General features: G+C 38.5%; 1 protein-coding gene across 2 annotated transcripts in view; it reads left to right on the top strand.

The window, feature by feature from the left end:
- LOC149749685 (sperm-associated acrosin inhibitor-like) overlaps positions 1 to 27,389 on the top strand; it is a 31,519-nt gene extending 4,130 nt beyond the window's left edge. For both annotated transcript variants that reach the window (XM_089909476.1, XM_089909475.1), the window contains one exon: positions 29 to 27,389. In XM_089909476.1, the coding sequence (XP_089765602.1) occupies positions 29 to 74 (46 nt within the window). In that variant the 3' untranslated portion in view covers positions 75 to 27,389. The remainder of the gene's footprint in view (positions 1 to 28) is intronic.
- The last annotated feature ends 580 nt before the right edge of the window (positions 27,390 to 27,969 follow it).

Here is a 27,969-nt window from a genome sequence, read left to right as displayed (position 1 = left end):
TTCTTTTTTGCTTTTTCTTTCTTTACAGGGAAGATAGTGGAAATTTTGATTTTAGTCATTGGGGTTGTTGCTGACTCTGCCTCAGCCACACATTCCTATGGCTTTTATAGCAATTCTATTGTGAAATGGATTCTACAATTAGTCTTCTCCATCAGGGCTTTAAATTCCTAGATGATCAGACAAAGCCTTCAATACTACAAAAGATGGAATATAGATCGTTGAAGAATTTTTCCAACTCTAAGAACCTGCCAATGAAAGATTTCTATTTTGTCTTCAGTTATTCAGTGACAGTTGAAAACCCATCTTAATTGTGTGTGCAATAATACAAAACCTAATGTAATTTGTAATCATGAATATTTCAATCAATAAAATGTTAAATAGTATTATCTTTATTAAAATACTCTTTCTTTGGTTCGTTGGTTAGTGGATTAAAAGACATGAATACTTCTGGCAACTGTAATTAAAGAAATAGTTTCAAAGGTGAACAAATAATCCATTACTTGGGTGTTTATTAAAAGTGCAGAGAGTTGGGCTTCTCTTTATCCTAAAGAATCCAAAACTCTAGAAGAGGAATCTGGGAACTTGAATTCTAACAAGTACTCCAGGTCAATCTTCTGATCACCAGTGTTAGCCAAGACAGCTAAAACATAGCACATATCTATAATTGAATGAATTGCAGAGACTATTCAAAGATATTGTGTGATTTCTGAAGCTTGGGAGAAAACTATATTATTCTCTCTGTCTCTCACAAATAAGTCAAGAGATAGTTTGGTGATCCTGGCAGGCCAGGCAACTCTGCCGTTACGGATCTAGGATATTCATTTGTGCTCCAAGTCTGATGCTTTTTTATTTCTCTTCACCACTCAACCAGCAAGAAACAGGCTTCATTTGAGTGGCCAAATGTTCATCTATTTTTTTTTTTCCTTGCAGTACGTGGGCCTCTCACTGTTGTGGCCTCACCTGTTGCAGAGCACAGGCTCCAGACGCACAGGCTCAGTGGCCATGGCTCACGGGCCCAGCCACTCCACAGCATGTGGGATCTTCCTGGACCGGGGCACGAACCCGTGTCCCCTGCATCGGCAGGCGGACAATCAACCACTGCGCCACCAGGGAAACCCCCAAATGTTCATTTAAAGCTTAGTTTTAATGGCAGAAATGTAGACCAACTAAAAGAAAGCAAGTTTCAAGCTGCTATATCTGTGATATCAGACGTGCTCTGCTTTTCAGTAAACATTTTCACCTCTAAAAGAGTGACCCACATGGGGGTTACTTACTCATTTGCATTCTTCAGTACTAATTTTTGTGTGTGTTTGTGTGTGTGTTATGCGGGCCTCTCACTGTTGTGGCCTCTCCTGTTGCGGAGCACATGCTCCGTACGCGCAGGCTCAGCAGCCATGGCTCACGGGCCCAGCGGCTCTGCGGCATGTGGGATCTTCCCAGACCGGGACACGAACCCGTGTCCCCTGCATCGGCAGGCAGACTCTCAACCACTGCACCACCAGGGAAGCCCAGTACTAATTTTTAATGAAAGTATCCATTAAAATGTACAGATTTAGAGCCACATTATAAAAACGCATTCAACCACCTTCATATCCTTTTTTTCTCCTTACAAAAGACATGTATAAAAAACATTCAGTGGGAGGACCTTCAAGATGGCGGAGGAGTAAGACATGGAGGTCTCCTTCCTCCCCACAAGTACGTCAAAAATACATCTACATGTGGAACAACTCCAGCAGAACATCTACTGAACACTGGCAGAAGACCTCACACTTCCCAAAAAGCAAGAAACTCCCCACGTACCTGGGTAGGGTAAAAGAAAAAACACAGACAAAAGAATAGGGAATGGGACGTGCACCTCAGGCAAGGAGCTGTGAAGAAGGAAAAGTTTCCACACATTAGGAAGCCTATTCACTGGCAGGGGTGGGGTGGGAAGCTCCAGAGCCACAGAGGAGAGTGCAACAACAGGGATGCAGAGAGAAAAGTGGAGAGATTCACACACAGACGATCGGTGCTGACCAGCACTCACTAGCCTGAGAGGCTTCTATGCTCCCCGCCAAGGCAGGTGGGGGCTGGGAGCTGAGGCTTGGGCTTCAGAGGTCAGATCCCAGGGAGAGGAGTAGGGTTGGCTGCGTGAACACAGCCTGAAGGGGGCTAGTGCGCCACAGCTAGCCAGGAGGGAGTCCAGGAAAAAGTCTGGACCTGACTAAGAGGCAAGAGACCATTGTTTTGGGGTGCGTGAGGAGAGGAGATTCAGAGGCCGGCCTAAAGAAGCTCCAGAGACGGGTGCAAGCCGCGGCTATCAGCGCAGACACCAGAGACGGGCATGAAACACTAATGCTGCTGCTGCAGGCACCAAGAATCCTGTGTGCAAGCCCAGGTCACTATCCACACCTCCCCTCCCAGGAGCCTCTGCAGCCAGCCACTGCCAGGGTCCTGTGATCCAGGGAAAACTTCCCCAGGAGAACACATGGTGCGCCTCAAACTGTTGCAACGTCATGCTGGCCTCTGCTGCCACAAGCTTGCCCCACATTCTGTAACTCTCCCTCCCCCTGGCCTAAGTGGGCCAGAGCCCCCTAATCAGCTGCTCCTTTAACCACCTCCTGTCTGGGAAAAGAACAGATGCCAGAGGGCAACCTACATGCAGAGGTGGGGCCAAATCCAAAGGTGAACACCAGGAACTGTGCAAACAAAGAAGAGAAAGGGAAATTTCTCCCAACAGCCTCAGGAGCAGCGGATTAAATCTCCACAATCAACTTGATGTACCTGCATCTCTGGAATACCTGAATAGACAATGAATCACCCTAAAATTGAGGCGGTGGACTCTGGGAGCAACTGTACACTTGGGGATTGCTGTAGGCAACTGACCAGTTTCTGATTTTTAAGTTTATCTTAGTTTAGTTTTTAGCACTTGTTATCACTGGTAGACTTGTTTATTGGTTCGGTTGCTCTCTTTTTTTCATGTTATCTTAATAATATTTTTTTACTTTTTTGTTTTAATAACTGTATTATTTTTTTCTTTCTTTCTTTCTTTTTTCTCCCTTTTCTTCTGAGCTGTGTGGCTGACAGGGTCTTGATGCTCCAGCTGGCTGTCAGGCCTGAGCCTCTGAGGTGGGAGAGCTGAGTTCAGGACATCAGACAACCAGAGATCTCCCGGCCCACGTAATATCAATTGGCAAGAGCTCTCCCAGAGATCTCCGTCTCAATGCTAAGACCCAGCTCCACTCAACAACCAGCAAGCTCCAGTGTTGGACACCCCATGCCAAACAACTAGCAAGACAGGAATACAACCCCGCCCATTAGCAGAGAGGCTGCCTAAAATAATGTTTGCAGACACCCCAAAACACACCACCAGACACAGTCCTGCCCACCAGAAAGACAAGATCCGGCCTCATCCACCAAAACACAGGTAACAATCTCCTCCACCAGAAAGCCTACACAACCCACTGAACCAGTCTTACCCACTGGGGGCAGACACCAAAAACAACGGGAACTACAAACCTGCAGCCTGCAAATAGGAGACCCCAAACACAGTAAGTTAAGACAAATGAGAAGACAGAGAAATACGCAGCAGATGAAGGAACAAGGTAAAAACCCACCAGACCAAATAACTGAAGAGGAAATAGGAAATTTACCTGAAAAAAAATTCAGAGTAATGGTAGTAAAGATGATCCAAAATCTTGGAAATAGAATGGGGAAAATATAAGAAACATTTAATAAGGACCTAGAAGAACTAAAAGAGCAAACAATGATGAACAACACAATAAATGACTAAACACTAAACTAAAACAATACTAAAAATTCTCTAGAAGGAATCAATAGAAGAATAACTGAGGCAGAAGAACAAGTAAGTGACCTGGAAGATAAACTAGTGGAAATAATTACCACAGAGCAGAATAAAGAAAAAAGAATGAAAAGAATTGACAGTCTCAGAGACTTCTGGAACAACACTAAACGCACCAAGATTCAAATTATAGGGGTCCCAGAAGAAGAGAAAAATAAAGGGATTGAGAAAACGTGAAGATATTATCATTGAAAACTGCCCTAATATGGGAAAGGAAATAGTCAATCAAGTCCAGGAAGCACAGAGAATCCCATACAGGATAAATCCAAGGAGAAAGACACCAAGCCACATATTAAGCAAACTATCAAAAATTAAACACAGGGCTTCCCTGGTGGCGCAGTGGTTGAGAGTCCGCCTGCCAATGCAGGGGCTGCGGGTTCGTGACCTGGTCCGGAAGGATCCCACATGCCGCAGAGCGGCTGGGCCCATGAGCCATGGCCACTGAGCCTGCGCGTCTGGAGCCTGTGCTGCACAATGGGAGAGGCCACAACAGTGAGAGGCCCGCGTACTGCAAAGAAAGAAAAAACACAAAAAATATTGAAAGCAGCAAGGGAAAAGCAAAAAATAACATACAAGGGAATCCCCATAAGGTTAACGGCTGATTTTTCAGCAGACACACTGCAAGCCAAAAGAGAGCGGCAGGACATATTTAAAGTGATGAAAGGAAAAACCTACAACCCAGATTACTCTACCCAGCAAGGATCTCATTCAGATTAGATAGAGAAATTAAAACCTTTACAGACAAGCAAAAACTAAGAGAATTCATCACCACCAGACCATCTTTACAAGAGATGCTAAAAGAACTTCTCTAGGCAAGAAACACAAGAAAGGGAAAGACCTACAAGAACAAACCCAAAACAATTAAGAAAATGGTAATAGGAACACACATATTGATAATTATCTTAAATATAAATGGATTAAATGCTACAGCCAAAAGACACAGACTGGCTGAATGGATACGAAAACAAGACCCGTACATATGCTGTCTACAAGAGACCCACTTCAGACTTAGGAAAACATACAGACCGAAAGTGAGGGGATGGAAAAAGATATTCCATGCAAATGGATATCAAAAGAAAGTTGGAATAGCAATTCTTATGTCAGACAAAATAGGCTTGAAAATAAAGACAGTTACAAGAAACAAAGAAGGACACTACATAATGATTGAAGGATCAATCCAAGAAGAAGATACAACAATTGTAAATATTTATGCACCCAACATAGGAGCACCTCAATACATAAGGCAAATGCTAACAGCCATAAAAGGGGTAATAGACAGTAACACAATCATAGTAGGGTACTTCACACCCCACTTTCACCAATAAACAGATCATCCAAAATGAAAATAAACAAGGAAACACAAGCTTTAAATGATACATTAAAGAAGATGGACTTAATTGATATTTATAGGAAATTCCATCCAAAAGAACAGAATACACTTTCTTCTCAAGTGCTCATTGAATATTCTCCAGGATAGATCATATCTTGGGTCACAATTAAGCCTTGGTAAATTTAAGAATATTCAAATTGTATCAAGTATCTTTTCTGACCACAACACTATGAGACTAGATATCAATTACAGGAAAAGATCTGTAAATACAAACACATGGAAGCTAAAAAATACACTACTTAATAACCAAGAGATCACTGAAGAAATCAAAGAGGAAATCAAAAAATACCTATAGACAAATGACAATGAAAACACAACGATCCAAAACCTATGGGATGCAGCAAAAGCAGTTCTAAGAGGGAAGTTTATAGCTCTACAAGCCTACCTCAAAAACAAGAAAAATCTCAAATAAACAATCTAACCTTACAACTAAAGGAGCTAGAGAAAGAAGAACAAACAAAACCCAAAGTTAGCAGAAGGAAAGAAATCATAAAGATCAGAGCAGAAATAAATGAAATAGAAACAGTAAAACAACAGCAAAGATCAAAACTAAAAGCTGGTTCTTTGAGGAGATAAACAAAATTGATAAACCATTAGACTCACCAAGAAAAAGAGGGAGAGGACTCAAATCAATAAAATTAGAAATGAAAAAGGAGAAGTTACAGTGGACACCGCAGAAATACAAAGCACCATAAGGGACTACTACAAGCAACTATATGCCAATAAAATGGACAACCTGGAAGAAATGGAAAAATTCTTAGAAAAGCACAGCCTTCTGAGACTTGAACCAGGAAGAAATAGAAAATATAAACAGACCAGTCACAAGCACTGAAATTGAAACTGTGATTAAAAATCTTCCAACGAATGGGGCTTCCCTGGTGGCGCAGTGGTTGAGAATCTGCCTGCTAATGCAGGGGACACGGGTTCGAGCCCTGGTCTGGGAAGATCTCACATGCCACGGAGCAACTGGGCCCATGAGCCACAACTACTGAGCCTGCGCATCTGGAGCCTGTGCTCCGCAACAAGAGAGGCCGCGATAGTGAAAGGCCCGCACACCGTGATGAAGAGTGGCCCCCGCTTGCCACAACTAGAGAAAGCCCTTGCACAAAAACGAAGACCCAACACAGCCAAAAAAATAAATAAATAAACAAATGTGGGGTTTAAAAAAAGAAAAAAGAATTTTTTTAAAAATTAAAAAAAAAATCTTCCAACAAACAAAAGCTCAGGACCAGGGCTTCCCCGGTGGCACAGTGGTTAAGAATCTGCCTGTCAATGCCCGGGACACGGGTTCGAGCCCTGGTCCAGGAGGATCCCACAGGCCACGGAACAACCAAGCCCCTGCACCACAACTACTGAGCCTGCGCTCTAGAGCCCACGAGCCACAACTACTGAGCCCACGTGCCACAACTAGTGAAGCCCACGTGCCTAGAGCCTGTGCTCTGCAATGAGGAGCCACTGCAATGAAAAGCTCGTGCACCACAATGAAGAGGAGCCCCTGCTCGCCGCAACTAGAGAAAGCCTGCAAACAGCAACAAATACCCAATGCAGCCAAAAATTACTAATAATAAATATTTTAAAAATCTTAAAAAAAAAAAAAAAGCTTGGAACCAGATGGCTTCACTGGTGAATTCTATCAAACATTTAGAGAAGAGCTAACACCTATCCTTCTCAAACTCTTCCAAAATATAGCAGAGGGAGGAACACTCCCACACTCATTCTACAAGGCCACCATCACCCTGATACCAAAACCAAAGATGTCACAAAAAAAGAAAACTACAGGCCAATATCATTGATGAACATAGATGCAAAAATCCTCAACAAAATACTAGCAAACAGAATCCAACAGCACATTAAAAGGATCATACACCATGATCAAGTGGGATTTATCCCAGGGATGCAAGGATTCTTCAATATACACAAGTCAATCCATGTGATACACCATATTAACAAATTGAAGGAGAGAAACCATATGAGAATCCCAATAGATGCAGAAAAAGTTTTTGACAAATTCAACACCCATTTATGATAAAAACTGTCCAGAAAGTAGGCATAGAGAGAACTTACCTCAATATAATAAAGGCCATATATGGCAAATCCACAGCCAACATCATTCTCAATGGTGAAAAACTGAAACCATTTCCACTAAGATCAGGAAAAAGACAGTTGCCCAGTCTCGCCACTATTATTCAACATAGTTTTGGAAGTTTTAGCCAGAGCAATCAGAGACAAAAAAAAATTTAAAACAAGAATTGAAATAGGAAAAGAAATAAAACCATCACTGTTTGCAGATGACATGATACCATACATAGAGAATCCTAAAGACGTTACCAGAAAACTACTAGAGCTAATCAGTGAATCTGGTTAAGTAGCAGGATAGAAAATTGCACAGGAATCTCTTGCAATCCTCCACTAATGCTGAAAAATCTGACAATGAAATCAAGAAAACACTCCCATTTACCATTGCAACAAAAAGAATAAAATACCTAAGAATAAACCTACCTAAGGAGATGAAAGAGCCCTGTGCAGAAAACTATAAGGCCCTGATGAAAGAAAGCGAAGACGATACAAACAGATGGAGAGATACACCATGTTCTTGGATTGGAAGAATCAACATTGTGAAAAGGACTATACTACCCAGAGCAATCTACAGATTCAATGCAATCCCTATCAAAGTACCAATGGCACTTTTCACAGAACTAGAACAAAAAATTACGCAATTTGTATGGAAACACAAAAGACCCAAATAGCCAAAGCAATCTTGAGAAAGAAGAACGGAGCTGGAGGAATCAGGCTCCCTGACTTCAGACTATACTACAAAGCTACAGTAATCGAGACAATCTTCTTGGATTGATCCCTTGATCATTATGTAGTGTCCTTCTTTGTCTCTTGTAATAGTCTTTATTTTAAAGTCTATTTTGTCTGATATGAGAATTGCTACTCTAGATTTCTTTTGATTACCATTTGCATGGGATATCTTTTTCTGTCTCCTAACTTTCAGGCTGTATGTGTCCCTAGGTCTGAAGTGGGTCTCTTGTAGACAACATATATACAGGTCTTGTTTTTGTATCCATTCAGCCAGTCTATGTCTTTTGGTTGGAGCATTTCATCCATTTACATTTAAGGTAGTTATCGATATGTATATTCCTATTACCATTTTCTTAATTGTTTTGGGTTTGTTATTGTAGGTCTTTTCCTTCTCTTGTGTTTCCTGCCTAGAGAAGTCCCTTTAGCATTTGTTGTAAAGCTGGTTTGGTGGTGCTGAATTCTCTTAGCTTTTGCTTGTCTGTAAAGGTTTTAATTTCTTCATCGAATCTGAATGAGATCCTTGCTGGGTAGAGTAATCTTGGTTGTAGGTTTTTCCCTTTCATCACTTTAAATATGTCCTGCCCATCCCTTCTGGCTTGCAGAGTTTCTGCTGAAAGATCAGCTGTTAATTTTATGGGGATTCTCTTGTATGTGATTTGTTGCTTTTCTCTTGCTGCTTTTAATATTTTTTTTTGTATTTAAATTTTGATAGTTTGCTTAATATGTTTCTTGGTGTGTTTCTCCTTGGATTTATCCTGTATGGGACTCTCTGTGCTTCCTGGATTGACTGATTATTTCCTTTCCCATGTTAGGGAAGTCTTCAAGTATAAACTCTTCAAATATTTTCTCAGACCCTTTCTTTTTCTCTTCTTCCTCTGGGACCCCTATAATTCGAATGTTGGTGCATTTAATGTTGTCCCAGAGGTTTCTGCGACTGTCCTCAATTCTTTTCATTCTTTTTTCTTTATTCTGCTGTGTGGTAGTCATTTCCACTATTTTATCTTCCAGCTCACTTATCTGTTCTTCTGCATCAGCTATTCTGTTATTGATTCCTTCTAGAATATGTTTAATTTCAGTAATTGTGTTGTTCATCATTGTTTGTTTTCTCTTTACTTCTTCTAGATCCTTGTTGTTTCTTGTATTTTCTCCATTCTGTTTCTGAGATTTTGGATCATCTTTAATTACTCAAATTTTTTCAGGTAGACTGCCTGTTTCGTCTTCATTTATTTGGTTTTGTAAGTTTTTACCTTGCTCCTTTGTCTATAACATATTTTTTGTCATTTCTTTTTTTTTTTTTTTTTTTTTTTTTGATGGGTGGTGCTGTATTACTGTCTTACTGCTTGTTTGGCCTGAGATCCAGTACTGGAGTTTGCAGGTAGTTGGATAGAACTAGGTCTTGGTGCTGAGATGAGGACCTCTGGGGGTCCTCACTCTGATTGATATTCCTTGGGGTCTGAGATTCTCTGTTAGTCCAGGGGTTTGGACTTGGAGCTCCCACCACAAGAGCTTGGGCCCAGCCTCTGGCCTGGGAACCAACATCCCACAAGCCGTGTGGCAAGGTTAAAAAAAAAAAAAGGAAGAAAGAAAGGAAAAAAGAGCAGTATAATATCAAAGAATAAAAAACAAAATAGAATTAGAAAGATAAAAATTATATTAGGAAAAATAGAACTATAATTGAAACAACTGCCACAAGGTAAAATAAAACCACAAAAGAAAAAACAAAACAAACAAAAAAAAAGTGTGGGGGAATAAGCCAAAAGAGAACAAAAGAAAGTATAAAGAATAAAAATTAGAAAAATAAAAGATTTAATTAGGAAAAATAAAAATATAAAAGAATCAGTAACAATGAATCAACAAGGTAAAACAGAACCCCTCTGTAAAAGAGGAAAAAAGAAAAAAAAAAAAGCCTTGTCTATGGGGGTGGAGTTTAAGCAGGGGTGGTACTTAGGCAGAGGCAGGGTTCAGTGTGGGGCAGGACCTGGGGGGTGTGGAGATGTTTGAGCATGGGGAGGGGCCTAGGCGGGGCCATGTTCAAGGGTGGGATGGGGCCTCTGCTTAGGACCTGCGTGGAAGGGGAGAGGCAGTACATGGAAATGAGGGCCTCTGGAGTGTGTGTTTCCAGAGTTTGGAGGTAGGACCTTGAGTGAGGCTGTGTGGGTGTGGTTTAGGCCAGTGTGTTGGAGGGGGTCTCCGAGTGTAGAGGTAGGGCCCTGGGTGGGGGTTAGGGGTGGGGTTTGGATTCTGCATGGCAGGAGGGAGGCTCTCAGGGCAGAGGATTAGGACCAGGAATGCAACAGGCTCCTCGGTGCCTAAGTGGAGAGAGAAAGCACTGACCCCATTCCCTTCCATTCCTTTGCACCCCTCCCCCACCATTTCCCCCAGGGTCTCCCCCATCGCTGCTGGACCCCTAACTGTGGGTGGATCTCTCTGGGTGTAGGAACTCCTCCCCTCCCCCAGCCACCCCTCAGGGGTGCTGGTCCTGGAGGTCCAGCCTTTACTTTTGCTCCCCCTTCCCTCCTTCCCACTTCCTCAGGATCCACCCAGCTGGAGGGGACCTAGGTGGGCAGAGGATTAGGCCTGAGATCTCAGCAGGTTCCGGGGGCCCGAGTGGGCAGGGGAAAACTGCTCATGCTCCCTTTTGTTCCTCTGCCCTCCTAATGGTTCCCCAATTTACCCCTTTGGGTATGGGATATCTTCCCCTGCCCCAGCCGCCCCTCAGGAGGCCAGTCCCATCCTGCCTCCACTTCTTCTCCCCCTTCACTCCCCTCACACCCCACGTCTTACCAGTCCCTGGGGTTTCCTCCCATCCCCTTAGGTGTCCGTGGCCCCCCACCAGTGCCTGGTAGGTGCCCTAGTTGTGAGGAGACATGAATTCCGCATCCTCCTAGTATGCCATCTTGACTTCGCCCCCCCAGACGTTAATTTCTAAAGACAATACATTCTCTTATGTTCTCTCTTATTTAGCATGATTTAATTTTCAAAGTTTTATTTTCTCCCTTTTTGTTGCTTAGTTTCCTTTTTAATTCCCTTTTGTATGCTTCCATAAAGAAATCAATTTTATTTCTTTACTTTTTATTCGACAAACATTGAATACCTACGTTGTGCCAGTAACTTGAAATTCCATTGTAGTTTTGTCAAATTTCTAATTAAAATCTTACAACTGAATTTTGCCTCAAGAAAGCAACTGTTGCTTAGAAAGAGTCGGAGAGACTGAACAGACAAAACAACTACATGTAATCTCAGATTAAATCCTACACCAAGAGAATGATATTTTTGGGACAGCTGGTGAAATTTGAACAAGATGATAAATTAGTTAACAGTTATGTATAAATGTTAATTTCCTGATTTTGATTATTGTACCAAAGTTATATAAAATATTAACACTTGAGGGAGCTGCATGAAAGACATGTAGTATTTCTTTGGACTATTTTTACTACCTGTATAAAGTTAAATTATTTCAAAATGAAAAGATTTTTTAAAAACTTAAAATATAAAAAGTCAGTTTAGACCTTTCCATCTTAAACTAAATTTTTTGGTAAGATGTATGGATCACAAAAACTTATCTCAAAATTCTTGTAGGTGGCTAGTTTTCAGAAAATAGAAATACTGTATTTCACATCTGATAGTTATCTTGTATATTCTCTAACATTTGCTGAATCTTTCACTCATTCATAAATTCATCTGTCCATCTACCAGTCCATTCATTTATCCATTCATCCACCTATCCATTCATTAGGTGAGGTATTTATTGAATTTTTTCCATGTTTAAAGACCTAGGATCCACACGAGAGAAAACACTTTCTCTGACCTTAAGGAGCTCATGTTCTAAGAGAGAAGACTATCCGTGAAGGGTAGCATAATATAAATGTTGAATTAAGTATATTAATAAAATCCAATAGAAATGCAGATGAGAAAGTAATAAATCATTCATAGGGATGACAGAGTAGAAGTGATTTTGCTCTTAGGAGATTTCCATAGATGTAGGGTACATGAGGGTAGATTTAAGGGTCCTTCTAAATGAGAGAATGAGCACACTTTTAACGATGGTGTGACTGGTAATTGTCTTTCAGAATGAAAGAGCAGCCTTAGCCAAGGCATATGAGGGTCCTGGTATGCTAGAAACAGTAGGGCCGTTTAGTGTGGTCAAAGCATTGGGTCATAGGTGGATAGAGAATGAATGAGGCTGAACAAGGAGATTGTCAACAGATTGATAAGGGACTTGAAAGCCAGCTAAAGAATTTGGATATTATCTTCTTGGCAGATGAACATTATGACTTTGAAGTAAGAGAGTCATATGAATAAAGTTAAAATGTTAGAGCATTCTTTGGTATTAGTGTGGAGGATGTTTGTTGAATGAATTAACTTTAACTTTTTTAAAGTACTAGAGTTGTTTCTCTTTATATCTCTTTATAAATATTTTGTTTAAAATATTTAATCTTCAATTAGAAAAGTGAAATAAATGTAACAGTTATTAAGATTAAATCATTAAAATAAAGATTTAATAATTGTTCATTTTTATTTAGCATTTAGTATGCACTTAACTCATGTAATATTGAATTAAGTACTATTATTAGCTGAATTTTATTGATAAAGAAAGTGAGGCACAGAAAGATGAAGTAAGTTACCAAAAATCAAACATTTACTGAGTAACAAGGCTCGAATGTAAACTTGAATATTCTCTTTCTCAAAACCCGTATTTCAAAAAGAAAACTATACTGACTACATTTAAAATTTTTTTAAGGTATACAACTATTTTTTATGATTGTAGACCCTGTTATTACAAATTACTCTCTCAAGAATGTAGATTCTGTGATTACTAATTGCCAAACAAGCTACCAAAGATTCAGTGTCTGTGAGTCTGGCAAGTACTCTCTCTCTATACCCAAGTGTGTTTAGTAAAATTTAGAGCTGTGATTCTCCAATTTTAATGTCGGGGGGCTTCTTAAAATGTAGATCCTAGGCCTCGACATCCCTAGACATTCTGGTTCAATCAGTAGGTCTGATATGTATGTGTAGGGAAGAGGAATGCATTTTATGAAGCGTTCGTAAAGACTTTTATGAGCAAGGCACTCAGATCTAGAGTAACCATATGCTCTGAGTTGCCTGGATAGTCTCAGTTGATGATAGTCTTCTTGAAAATACTATGTAAAAACTACTTTCACTCTCAAAATTATCCTTATTTAGAAAATAAAAGATATTCATCCCATATTTTTATAAGCAATGTGCTGTTTTAATGGCTTTAACTGTATATGTACTCTTTCTATGGAAATGTGACATCTGACTAATTTAAAGAAAATGGGAGGTAATCTTCAAGTCCTTTTCTACTGTTAAGGAAAAGGCATCTGCACTAATAATGACATTTTGTCTAAATAAGCATGTTATGCTGTCATTCCACCTTCTCACCAGACCAACCAAATGAACTCAGAAGACCTTAATAAAATAGTCACAGTACTTCCCAACTCAAGATCACCTTTGCTGTAAGACAACCTCTTGTTGTAATAGAAAAGGGCCCACGAGAGTGAGAAACACATACCCCAGAGCCTCCTTGGCTCACAGCCTCTGCAAGGAGAGAACAATGATAAATCACCACAGCTCAGGAAGATTCAAGAATCAGAATCTTAGAGTTAAAATTATCCTCAGAGACCATCAATTACAACTGTCTTGTTTTATGGATGAAGAACTGAGGCCCAGAGAAAGGAAGAAAACTGCTCCAGGACACACAGCTTGTTAACTACACAGCTGAGCTAGAGACCAGGTTAAAAATGACCAGTACAAAGCTCTTTTCACTACATTTGCTATTGATGATTTATGTGGCTTTTATATAATCATGTTCACTTTAACATTTACCTTAAAACTAGGCTATATCTTAAGAAAGGAAGGCAAAAATAGGTGCCAAAGAGGCATATATTTAACCAGAAAGAAGTTGAAAATTCCAAAATCTAGAAGCCATTTGATTAAAGGATAATCAAGACAATTGGGCAACAAAGTGCTTATATAATAAAAAAAAATACAAAATAATTTGGAAAGCACTGAAAAACAATCGTATAATTTACCACCATTCTCAGTATCTACCATATACTGAGGGATTTCTATATCTCAAGCACTGAATTAAATCTTACATACATTAAGTCATACTAATAATTCTATTTTAAAGATAAGGAAACTGAAATCTGGGGCAAATAACTTGTCTAAGAACATGCACCTTGTAAATGACAGAGCCAGGAATCAAACTCAGGTCTTAGATTCTAAAGCCAATGTACTTAACCATAAACTTTTATTGAAGTCTCAGAGCAAATGAGGTTCACACTCTATTTTAATATGATGAAGAGTAGCCAGAGAAAGGGAGTAAGTTGTTCAATATTAAAGAAAAAGATAGTAGCATGATGAAGGTTAGAGGCCAGATATTAGTATCCTAGTCCTGGGCTCTTTCACTTGCGTGCTCTCTCTCTTTCTCTGTCTCTGTATCTCTCTCTCTGTCTCTAATTATCTTTTTACTTTGCTTACCTACAGGGTAACTAAGAATGCCTCAGCTTTCAGTAAAATGGAAGCATCTCAGGAACATTCTGGTAGTTGAAGCTCTTTAGATAAGAATTTCTTGAAGGGGACTTTATATGAGAATTTCTAATTTCAATATACGTTGTTACCTTGAAAAATGAAGCTTATTTGTAACCTTATGCTCTTAATTGTGGTTTGCTGAGGGCAACACAATTGTCCTGGAACTTATAGATTAGACATTTGGGGCCCATTTGGCCTAGGACAGACCATCTCATCCTATGAGGTATAACATTGTTTTTGCAATTAGGTGACACTATCTCTTGCATAGTATTATAGTGGTAATTAAAGCTGCTAATTCTGTAAGTAAAAGTTTCCTCTAAAATTATAGTGTGATGGGCAGTCACCATCATTAACCATCCTTATCACCATCATCATAATAACATCACATCATGACTGCTGACAATGACCAGTCTGGTCCAGAATTCCATTTTGTATATATATAGTACTCCCCAGCAAAGATGAACAAATAGGTCACACTGACCAAAAGCAGAAGGGTGACTGATGACTTCATGGTCAATGATATCCGCTGGGTCTGCAAGGAATGTGTCAATAGAGTTCACCACTGTGGATGTTCTACAGGCTGTATTTATAAGTAGATCTATATGCATGCTTCTAAGTACCTATACATTTGGCAGCCAGCTGGATTCTCCACCCTGATTGTGTAATCTATTTCCCCAGCTATTAGAGACACCAGAAACCAAAGAAGCTTATTTCATGCCATTTTCAAATAGTCAGGAACAATCGTCCAAAATGTTGTTTAGGCAGAGTGAAGTGAATTGTATGTAATACACTCAGAACTTGCTTTCACCAGCATTCGGCAATAATTGTGATCAAGGCCTGACCTCAGGCCGAAGCTGCAGGACAAGCAGACAAGCCTCCCGACCACAGTCTGGGCGCCCAGCGGCTGCTCCGCACGGGACCCTGGAGCAGGTTTCCTGGTAACCAAGAAGGAGAAAAACATTGAACCCAGAGGACACCAATAAGAGATGTACCAAGAGCAGACCTGATGAGACTATTCTAAGACCACATCCTTGAATGTGCCTGCTGCTCATCTATCCCCTAAAACATTCTGAAATTATTTTTTAGGAAATATCTAACCTAGACAAAACTACAACTTAGAAAAGAATCAACAATTATGCAGTTTGTACTATGTTCCAAATACTATTGTAAGTCTTGACTTATATTGACTCATTTAATTTTCACAATATACCTATGAAACAGTTACTACTAACAGATGAAGAAGCCACAGAGTAACCTGTCCAAGGTCACAAAAGAAGGGGCAGAGAAGAGATATGAACTCAGATAATCTGGTTCCAAAGTAAACAACTTAGTCTCGAAACTAACCTGTTACAAGTTAGAATAAACATTGCTGAAAACAATGTTAGGGTAAGGGGGAAGAATCTTTAGAAAACGGAGCAAAATGAAATAGAAAATAAAGCAAAGGTAACAGCATCATTTCCTTGGCAAATTTAGACATTAGCATTTAGATGTATCTTATTCTTCACAAAATATTCCATCGCATGTGTGACTCATGACTAATATAATCAGTCATCTATTGATGGACACATAGTTTCGGTACTTTCATACATACTCTTTCAAATAAATTGCTGGGTGAATGGGTATAAACATTTAAAACCATAGACACATTAAAAATCTTACCTTTAAAAATGACAGAATTTATACATTATAAACAGTAAGCAAAGTCTCTTTTCCCACACTTTATCAAGAATGGGCATCATTGACCTTCATTCTTTGTCAACAGGATGTGTGAATAATTATTTCTAATGTCTTATATTTTAAGAATTAAATCGATGCAGAGAAAGCTTTCGACAAAATTCAACACCCATTTATGACAAAAGCCCTGCAGGAAGTAGGCATAGAGGGAACATTCCTCAACATAATGAAGGCCATTTATGACAAACCCACAGCCAACAGTGTGCTCAATGGTGAAAAACTGAAACCATTTCCACTAAGATCAGGAACAAGACAAAGGTGCCCACTTTCACCACTCTTATTCAACATAGTTTTGGAAGTTTTAGCCACAGCAATCAGAGAAGAAAAAGAAATAAAAGGAATCCAAATCAGAAAAGAAGAAGTAAAGCTGTCACTGTTTGCAGATGACTATACATAGAGAATGCTAAGGATGCTACCAGAAAACTACTAGAGCTACGGTACAGTAGCAGGATAAAAAATGCACAGAAATCTCTGGCATTCCTATACACTAATGATGAAAAATCTGAAAGTGAAATCAAGAAAACGCTCCCATTTACCATTGCAACAAAAAGAATAAAATATCTAGGTATAAACCTACCTAAGGAGACAAAAGACCTGTATGCAGAAAATTATAAGACACTGATGAAAGAAATTAAAGATGATACAAACAGGTCTCCATCTGATATACCATGTTCTTGGATTGGAAGAATCAACATTGTGAAAATGACTCTACTACCCAAAGCAATCTACAGATTCAATGCAATCCCTATCAAACTACCACTGGCATTTTTCACAGAACTAGAACAAAACATTTCACAATTTGTAAGGAAACACAAAAGACCCCGAATAGCCAAAGCAATCTTGAGAATGAAAAACGGAGCTGGAGGAATCAGGCTCCCTGACTTCAGACTATACTACAAAGCTACAGTAATCAAGACAGTATGGTACTGGCACAAAAACAGAAAGATAGATCAATGGAACAAGATAGAAAGCCCAGAGATAAACCCACGCACATATGGTCACCTTATCTTTGATAAAGGAGGCAGGAATGTACAGTGGAGAAAGGACAGCCTCTTCAATAAGTAGTGCTGGGAAAACTGGACAGGTACGTGTCAAAGTATGAGATTAGATCACTCCCTAACACCATACATAGAAATCAGCTCAAAATAGATTAAAGACCTAAATGTAAGGCCAGACACTATCAAACTCTTAGAGGAAAACATAGGCACAACACTCTATGACATAAATCACAGCAAGATCCCTTTTGAGCCACCTCCTAGAGAAATGGAAATAAAAACAAAAATAAACAGATGGGACCTAATGAAACTTCAAAGCTTTTGCACAGCAAAGGAAACCATAAACAAGACCAAAAGACAACCCTCAGAATGGGAGAAAATATTTGCAAATGAAGCAACTGACAAAGGATTAATTTCCAAAATTTACAAGCAGCTCATGCAGCTCAATAACAAAAAAACAAACAACCCAATCCAAAAATGGGCAGAAAACCTAAATAGACATTTCTCCAAAGAAGATATACAGACTGCCAACAAACACATGAAAGAATGCTCAACATCATTAATCATTAGAGAAATGCAAGTCAAAACTACAATGAGATATCATCTCACACTGGTCAGAATCTACAAACAATGCTGGAGTCGGTGTGGAGAAAAGGGAACCCACTTGCACTGTTGGTGGGAATGTAAATTGATACAGCCACTATGGAGAACAGTATGGAGGTTCCTTAAAAAACTACAAATAGAACTACCATATGACACAGCAATCCCACTACTGGGCATATACCTTGAGAAAACCATAATTCAAAGAGTCATGTACCAAAATGTTCATTGCAGCTCTATTTACAATAGCCAGGACATGGAAGCAACCTAAGTGTCCATCGACAGATGAATGCATAAAGAAGATGTGGCGCATATATACAATGGAATATTACTCAGCCATAAAAAGAAACGAAACTGAGTTATTTGTAGTGAGATGGATGGACCTAGAGTCTGTCACACAGAGTGAAGTAAGTCAGAAAGAGAAAAACAAATACCATATGGTAACACATATATATGGAGTCTAAGAAAAAAAAAAAAAAGGTCATGAAGAACCTAGGGGCCAGACGGGAATAAAGACACAGACCTACTAGAGAATGGACTTGAGGATATGGGGAGGGGAAGGGTAAGCTGTGACAAAGTGAGAGAGTGGCATGGACATATATACACTACCAAATGTAAAATAGATAGCTAGTGGGAAGCAGCCGCATAGCACAGGGAGATCAGCTCGGTGCTCTGTGACCACCTAGAGGCGGGGTATAGGGAGGGTGGGAGGGAGGGCGATGCCAGAAGGAAGAGATATGGGAACATATGTATATGTATAACTGACTCACTTTGTTAAAAAACAGAAACTAACACACCATTGTAAAGCAATTATACTCCAATAAAGACGTTAAAAAAAAAATAATAATTGTGATCAAGTAATTTTCTAACAATTTGCATATTTGAATCTGCCCCCATCAGAGCCTTGGGACCAGTCTGTACAATTTGTGCACAATATTAATAAAGTTTGTTGTCACAACTACTAGAAAAATTAAAATGTGAGGGATTTCAAGGTCAAGGAATTTATTAGAATGACAGAGAGCATACTCCTAATGGTCTTTAAATTTAAAACCCTTGATATTCCCAATGAATGTGAATTAGAGGGCTATTTTCTTCAACCCCTTGCTTTTAGGCAACACATGCATGATGGTTCCTATTTGGCATTTTTATTTTAACAAGTATTTCACAGATGGATTTTAGTCATTGGGCATAAATTCCATCCACACTTCTTTCTCTCTCTCAAATACACCAGGTACTTTTCACCTTATGGCTCTTGCTCTTATTGTTTCCTCTGCCTGGGAAATTCCTGGCCAAGAAACTTGAATAGCTAGTTTCTATTTTTTCTAGAAAAATCAGTTCAAATACTACCTGCTCAGTGAAGATTTCCCTGTCAATTCAAAATACCTCCACCCCACCTCAGATCAATGTGCTTTATTGCTTCCATAATGCTTTTCAACATCAAAAATTGTCTTTCTTACTTATTTACTTGTATATTTTCCCACTACCAAATAAATACAATCATATAGACAAATGTAGGCACATACACATTAGGATATAAGCTCATGGATCTTTTTCCACTCCTGTGTCTCCATGCATAGACAATGTCTTGCACATAGAAGTATGTAGACATCCTTCTGATTTTTCAAATGCTAACTAATAAAAATTCCTTCCTTCACTCTAAAATAATAATTGAACACCACTTCAAGTATTACTAAATGCTGACAATGAAATAAAGACAGATTCATACAGCTTACATTCTTTATTCTTTTCTCAAATAGTTGCTGGGTGGAACCTACTGATTCCAGGTACTTTATTTGATTCTGGAAATTTAAAGATGAGTAAGAGAAGCTCACAGGCTAAAGGAGAAGAAAACAATCTGATTAAAGTTACATACAAATGAGTAGGGGCGCACGGAAGAGAGCACATTCATTTGAGTAGGATGAAGGTATGGCAGAGAGGAGGTGGTCACAGCCAGACTTCACAGAGGATTTGGCCCTCAGAGTTATTAGAAAGTCGGAGACACATAGAGTGATAACCAGTATTTCAAGAATAAGGCATAATATGGAAAAAAAAGTAAGAGCTAACGTATATGTTTAGAAATGAAAGTAATGGTTAGACTCAAATGCAGGCCTTAAGATAATAGATTTCACAGGCTATGCTAAGGATTGTCGTATTTCTTGTACTTGGGGTCCATTAAGATGCCTGGATCTATGGGTTTCTTGTGTTCATCAAATTTAGAAATTGTGTAACTATTATTTCTTCAAATACATATTTTTGTTCCCTCATCACCCTTTCCCAAGCTGCATGAAGTTGTCCCACAACTTACTAATGCTCTCTTCAATACCTTTTTTCTGTTTTTTCCCCTCTGTATTTTATTTTTGTTCATTCCAATGCTGTATCAAGTTTACTAATCTTTTCTTCTGAAATAGCTAACCTACTGTTAATATCACATGGTGTATTTTCATTTTGCTTTTCTCAATACACTCTGGTTCTTTATATCTATATATCCATGTATATCTTCCATCTATTAACATGCTCTATCTTTACCTTCTAGAACATGAGGGATAACTAATTTAATAATCTCATCTACCAATTACATCATTTGTGTTATTGCTGGATCTCTTTATATGATGGATATTTTTCCAGAAAATAGGCTGACAAACTTATAGAACAGATGCACCAAGAGCACGGACAGAGTGATTGCTAATACAGATAGGGTTGATAGTGAGGACTAAGGTGGTCAAGGCCCCCAGTGAAGAGATAACCTTTGAGCTAGAGGGGCAAAGACGGAAATTCATGAAAAAGAATGATTCTTCCCTTTTGTCATCTTTTTGTTTTACTTTGTCTACTGGCCTACACATTTCTATCAAACAGGGCTTCCCTTGTAGTGTGTTTCTGCAGTATTGCACTTCTCACCTAGGCAGCATGGTTCAACAGTTTCCTTCAAACCAGGCGTGTAAAGAACTTATTAGCAGGTAGATGCAAGTTTCTTCCCAGATTCTAGGATCTAGAATCTAGGATCTAGGGAACAAAAAGCTTGCGTTCCTGAGAACGTTAGAAATGAAATGGTACCCGGTGATATGTTTATGAGATTCTGCCCGTTTCACTTACATAAAAGAGTATGAAGGTTTTCAGTAAGTCCCAGAAATTAACCTATAGTTATGACATCTGTAGGAGGGACTCAGTGCCCCTTTATAGGCTCAGAAGAAAGTATTTAATGATGTCTGCTTAAACTGTCCATAAAAGTTTCCAAAGCATTGCACATCTAACAAGATTATTACCACAAAATGAGTGAGATTTTATTGGATGAGCAAATAGTTTTCTGTGTAATGGCAACTTGATGATGGTATTTATTAAGTCAAATTATTCCTATGAAAAATAAAATAAGGTAACTGCCATTGTTGCTCTGACCTGACAATTGCGTGGTTCCCTTCTCCCACTACTGCTTCCCTTTCTCAGGAGATGATCTTACATACTTTTTCAATACTGGATTGTTAACTTTAGTCACCATACCGTACAATAGAGCTCCACCACTGATTTACCTTATAATTGAAAGCTTGTACCCTTTCTCCACCCACCCAACCCTAGGCAACAACCATTCTCTCTAGTTCTGTTAATTTGACCTTTTTAGATTCCACATGTGTAAATGAGATCATGCAATATTTATCTTTCTGTGTCTGGCTACTACAGTTAGCATAATGTTCTATAGGTTCATTCTTCTTGTCACAAATGGCAGGATTTTCTTCTTTATTTTTTTGGTTGAATAATATTCAATTGTATATATTGTTAAAGTAATTAAACAAGGAGGCCATTAGACTGAGGAGGCTCTAGTGACTTAGTAGCTATGTAGTAAGCAAACCCAAACTAAGCTAGAGTCAGTGCACTTGAATCCAAGAAAACAAAACTTAAGAACAGCTAATTGCTAGCCACCAACTGGGCTTTCCCAAATAAGACAACCACTTAAGCTACAGCTAATCAAGTAATTCTTTGCTTTACTTCCACATCTTCTCTTTAAAGCCTTTCCCCTAGCTTGTCAGCAGAGCACTCCTAACCACTTTCAGTTTGGCGCTGGCTGATTTGAATGGATGTTTGCCCAAATAAACTCTTGTAAATTTTAATGTGCCTCAGTTTATCTTTTAACAATATATACCAAAATTTATTTATCTATTTATCTGTCGATGGCCACTTAAGTTGTTTCCATATCTTGGCTATTCTGAATAATACTGCAATGAACATGGGAACACAGATATCTCTTGAGATCCAAATTCATCTCCTTAGGATATATACCCAGAAGTGGGGTGGCTGAACCACACGGTAGTTCTATTTTTAATTTTTTGAGGAATTTCCTTGCTGTTTTCCATAATGACTGTACCAATTTATAATCTCACCAACGGTGTACAAGAGTTTCCCTTTTTGCCAACACTTGTTCCCTTTTTTTAAGAAAACTTTTTATTTTATATTGGACTATAGTTGATTTACAACGTTGTGCTAGTTTCAGATGTACAGCAAAGTGATTCAGTTATACATATACATGTATCTATTCTTTTTCAGATTCTTTTTCCATTTAGGTTATTACAGAATATTGAGCAGAGTTCCCTGTACTACACAGTAGGTCCTTGTTGGTTATCTATTTTAAATATAGTAGTATGCATATGTCAATCCCAAACTCTCAATTTATCCCTCCCCCTCACCTTTCCCCTTTGGTAACCTTAAGTTTGTTTTTTAAAGCTGTGAGTCTCTTTCTGTTTTGTAAATAAGTTCATCTGTATCATTTTTGTTTTTAGATACTGCATATAAGTGATATCATATGATATTTGTCTTTCTCTTTCTGATTTACTTCACTTAGTATGATAATCTCCAGGTCCATCCATGTTGCTGAAAATGGCATTATTTCATTCTTTTTAATGGCTGGGTAGTACTCCACTGTATATATGTACCACATCTTTATCCATTCATCTGTCAATGAACATTTAGGTTGTTTCATGTTTTGGTTATTGTGATTTGCATTTCTCTAATAATTAGCAATATTGAGCATGTTTTCTTGTGCCTCTTGGCTATCTGTATGTCTTCTTTGAAGAAATGTCTATTTAGGTCTTCTGCCCATTTTTTGATTGGCTTATTTTTATATATATATATATATATTGAGCTACATGAGCTGTTTCTAAATTTTGGAGATTAATCCTTGTTGGTCGCATCATTTGCAAATATTTTCTCCTATTCTGTGGGTTGTCTTTTTGTTTTGCTTATGGTTTCCTTTGCTGTGCAAAAGATTTTGAGCTTAGTTAGGTCCCCTTTGTTTGTTTTTATTTCCATTACTGAACGAGATGGATCAAAAAAGATATTGCTGTGATTTATGTCAGAGTGTTGTTCCCTTTTGAATTTTTCATAATGGCCATCCTAACCGTGTGAGGTGATAGCTCACTGTGGTTTTAATTTTCATTTTTTAAGATGGTTAGTGATGTTGAGCACTTTTCATGTACCTGCTGGCCTTTTGTATGTCTTCTTTGGAGAAATGTCTGTTCAGTTCATCTACCCATTATTTAATCAGATTTTTTTTTTAGTTATATGAGTTCCTTATATATTTTATTATTTTTTTAATTTTTAAAAATAAATTTATTTATTTATTTTTGGCTGCATTGGGTGTTCGTTTCTGTGTGTGGGCTTTCTTTAGTTGCTGCGAGTGGAGGCTACTCTTCGTTGCGGTGCACAGGCTTCTCATTGCGGTGGCTTCTCTTGTTGCAGAGCAAGGGCTCTAGGTGCGCAGGCCTCAGTAGTTGTGGCACACGGGCTTCATTAGTTGTGGCACATGGGCTTCATTAGTTGTGGTTCATGGGCTCTAGAGTACAGGCTCAGTAGTTGTGGCTCATGGGCTTAGTTGCTCCGCGGCATGTGGGATCTTCCTGGACCAGGGCTCGAATCCGTGTCCCCTGCATTGGCAGGTGGATTCTTAACCACTGTGCTACCATGGAAGCCCTCCTCATATATTTTAGATATTAACCTCTTATCAGATATATGGTTACAAATATTTTCTACCATTCTATAGATTACCTTTTCACTTTTTTTCTTAACATCTTTATTGGAGTATAATTGCTTTACAATGGTGTGTTAGTTTCTGCTTTATAACAAAGTGAATCGGTTATACAGATACATATGTTCCCATATCTCTTCCCTCTTGCATCTCCCTCCCTCACACCCTCCCTATCCCACCCCTCTAGGTGGTCACAAACCACCGAGCTGATCTCCCTGTGCTATGCGGCTGCTTCCCACTAGCTATCTATTTTACATTTGGTAGTGTATATATGTCCATGCCACTCTCTCACTTTGTCACAGCTTACCCTTCCCCCTCCCCATATCCTCAAGTCCATTCTCTAGTAGGTCTGTGTCTTTACTCCCGTCTTACCCCTAGGTTCTTCTTGACATTTTTTTTTTTTCCTTAGATTCCATATATATGTGTTAGTATACGGTATTTGTTTTTCTCTTTCTGACTTACTTCACTCTGTATGACAGACTCTAGGTCCATCCACCTCACTACAAATATCTCAATTTCGTTTCTTTTTATGACTGAGTAATATTCCTACCTTTTCACTTTTGTTAACTTTTTTTTTTTTTTTACGTGATGTAGTCCTACTTGTTTAGTTTTGCTTTTGCTGCCTGTGCTTTTGGTGTCATATCCAAAATATCATTGTCAAGGCCAACGTCAAGGAGATTTTTCTCTATTTTTGTTTTAGGAGTTTTAAAACTTTGGGTACTGTTTTTAAGTCTTTAATCCATGTTAACTTGATTTTTGTATATGGTATTAGATGAGTGTCCAGTTTCATTCTTTTGCATGTGGATATCCAGTTTTCCCAATGCCATTTATTGAAGAGACTATCCTTCACCATTGTGTATTCTTGGTGCCTTTGTTGAAGATTAGTTGATCATATACATGTGAGTTTATTTCTGGGTTCTCTATTCTGTTTCATTGGTCTATATGTGTCCATTTTTATTCCAGTACCATACCACTTTGATTACTATAGCTTTATAATAAAATTTGAAATCTGGTAGTGTGGTGTCTATAGCTTTGTTCTTTCTCAATATTGCTCTAACCCTTCAGGGTCTTTTGTGGTTCCATATGAATTTTAGAATTAATTTTTCTATTTCTGTAAAAAATGCCATTGGAATTTTTATAGAGCGCATTGAATCTGTAGAATAGTTTGTGTAGTATGGACATTTTAACAATATTAATTCTTCCAGTCCATGAACACAGGATATCTTTCCACTTATTTGTGTCTTCTTCAATATCTTTCTTTAAGATTTTAACAAGAGATAAAGAAGGTCATTATTTAATGATAAAGGGGTCAAGTCATCAAGAGGATATAACAATTGTAAATATATATGCACCCAACATTGGAGCATCTAAATATATAAAGCAAATTTTGGCAGAACTGTAAGGAGAAATAGAGAGCAGTATAATAATAGTAGAGGACTTCAGTATCCTACTTTAAACAAAATATCATCCAGACAGAAAATCAATAAGAAACATTTGATTTGAACTACAGTGTACACCAGATGGACCTATGAGATGGACCAGATGAAACAGAACATTCCATCCAACAACAGCAGAATATACATTCTTCTCAAGTGTACCAAGAACATTCTCCAGCATAGATCATATGTTAGGCCACACAGAAAGTCTTAACAAACTTACAAAAATTGAAATCATATCAAATATCTTTTCCAATCACAATACTACTGAACTGGAAATCAATAGGAGGAAAACTGGAAAACTCACAAATATGTGGAAATTAAACAACACATTCCCCAAAAACCAATGGGTCAAAGGAGAAATCAAAAGGGGGGAAAACTTGAGACAAATGAAACTGGGAACACAGTATACCAAAACTTATGGAATTGTGCTTTCTTATGTTCATTCCTTTAGTATACACATCTTATCAAATCTAAAGGGTAGCTGTAGTGAGGTAAACTTGGCCTACAAGGACACATTTTTTTGTTAGTTTAGGTCTAAATCTTTTCAAACTAAAGAAGGAAAAATCTGTTCAGCTTATTTTCCTTTAAGTCAAACTGCAGAACTGTAATGAGCCAAAATTCTGTAAAGTCACAAATACCAGCACTGGGAAAGAAGAAAGGAAAGTTTGAGAGAGACAGGGAACATTTCACTAAATGCCTATTTTAGGGTTAGTAGCCCTTTTGAACCAGGCCTTCTCAGGCTAGAGCTGTAGGCCCATCACAAAATTAACATAATTGTTCACATATTAGGAATTATGGAAGATGTATGCCACCCTCTTTACACATTTGCTTAAGCCTTTGTTGAATTACGACTACTTCCATTTCTGATGTCTCCAAATATATACGATATAATCCCTCCAATTTAACACTTATATCCAAGTCATTCAAATTACTATGATTATGTGAAAGGTAGTTTAGGAACATGGGGTTGGCATAACCATGTTGAGTAAATCCAGATTCTGAAACACACTGACTATAGGATCATGGGCAAATCATTTATATCTCTCTACCTCAGGCTTCTCTTTTATAAAATGGGACTGTAACTTCACAACTATTGTTGAATTTTAATGTGATAATGTTTGTGGGCTTATCACAGTGACCATGGGAAATAGTATATAGTTGGTTAACCTTATTAGTGGTGAATTATTTCAGTCTTTATCTTAGTTACTATTTTCTCTGGCCTTTTTCCCCCCTCTTGTTCCCCTTTTCATTTTAGAGTGTGTGTATGTGTGTGAGTTTGTGTGTTTTCACTTCAAGAAACCTTTACATTGGCACAGAAAAAACCCCAGACAAGCCCCCTTCACTTAAGCCTAATCACTGACACACCATTTCATATTTGCAAGGAATTTCACTTCAAAAAACCAGTAAATGGAGAAGAGCTGAGAAGGACGTGACTTGGCAACAGTTGGTGTGGGAAAAAAAAAAAAAAAACATGCCTGAGGATAGTTAGTGGTTATAAGTTTATTATGACCCAGTTTTGACGATGTTCCCATTGTCATCTGAAGGTATAATGATAGACATGGGTGTTCAGATCAAATAAATTGGTCTTTTTTATGCTTTGAAGAGTACAAACTATACTTGAAACATCGTGATCCTTCCTGGATATCACAACAATGAGGAACATAAACAGAATTATCAGTATCTGCTCCTGTTGGCAGAGTTTGTGTGTTTTAAAAAATCATTAAAAAAAAACACTTGTGGGCTTCCCTGGTGGCGCAGTGGTTGAGAGACCGCCTGCCGATGCAGGGGACACGGGTTCGTGCCCCGGTCCGGGAAGATCCCACATGCCGAGGAGCAGCTAGGCCCATGAGCCATGGCCACTGAGCCTGCGCGTCCGGAGCCTGTGCTCTGCAACGGGAGAGGCCACAACAGTGAGAGGCCCGTGTACCACAAAAACAAAAAAACACTTGTAAGGAAAAGTTTTAAACATACAACAATGTTAAAATAATCTTACACTGATTCCCTATAAACCCACCTTCTAGATTGAACCATTAGTATTTTACTACACTTGTTTCATCCCATATTGATCCATTTATTCATTAATCCATCTTTGATGCAATTCAAAGTAAATTGCAGATTATCAATGCCCTTCCCTCTGAAAACTTCACTATGCATGTTATAGCTAAGACTACACTACATTTTTACACCTTTTTCTTTTGATGTAAAATTCACAAACTATGATATGCATAAATCTTTAGTGTACATTCACCGAGGTTTGACAAATGTATACATCCTTGAACCCAAACTCCTGTATTTTGAGTGTTGATTTTTATATATGAGTTGCTTCTTCTTTCTAAGAAGCATATGATTTCTGGTCTTCTGTGGTTTGCTTTTTATATGCTTCCCTTTCATACCCAAAGACTAGCTCAGAACTAGACAAGAGATAGTATTTTGCTCACTTACTCAATTATGGCACTGGAAATAAGTCTGCAAATAAATAGTAGTCTTAAGATGTAGATATGAGATTTGTATGAGGGAGAAAGGCAGGCAGAGTGACAGAAGGTGGCACAAGAGGCATTTCAGGCAGGAGAGGGCAAAGTGGTAGAAATGTAATTTCTGTGTGG

This window comes from Delphinapterus leucas, chromosome 3, assembly GCF_059928025.1.
Source record: "Delphinapterus leucas isolate spDelLeu-1000000601 "Yukka" chromosome 3, BTC_Dleu_Yukka2, whole genome shotgun sequence".
In the NCBI taxonomy this organism is placed as follows: Eukaryota; Metazoa; Chordata; class Mammalia; order Artiodactyla; family Monodontidae; genus Delphinapterus; species Delphinapterus leucas.
This window is presented reverse-complemented; position numbering and strand designations above follow the sequence as displayed.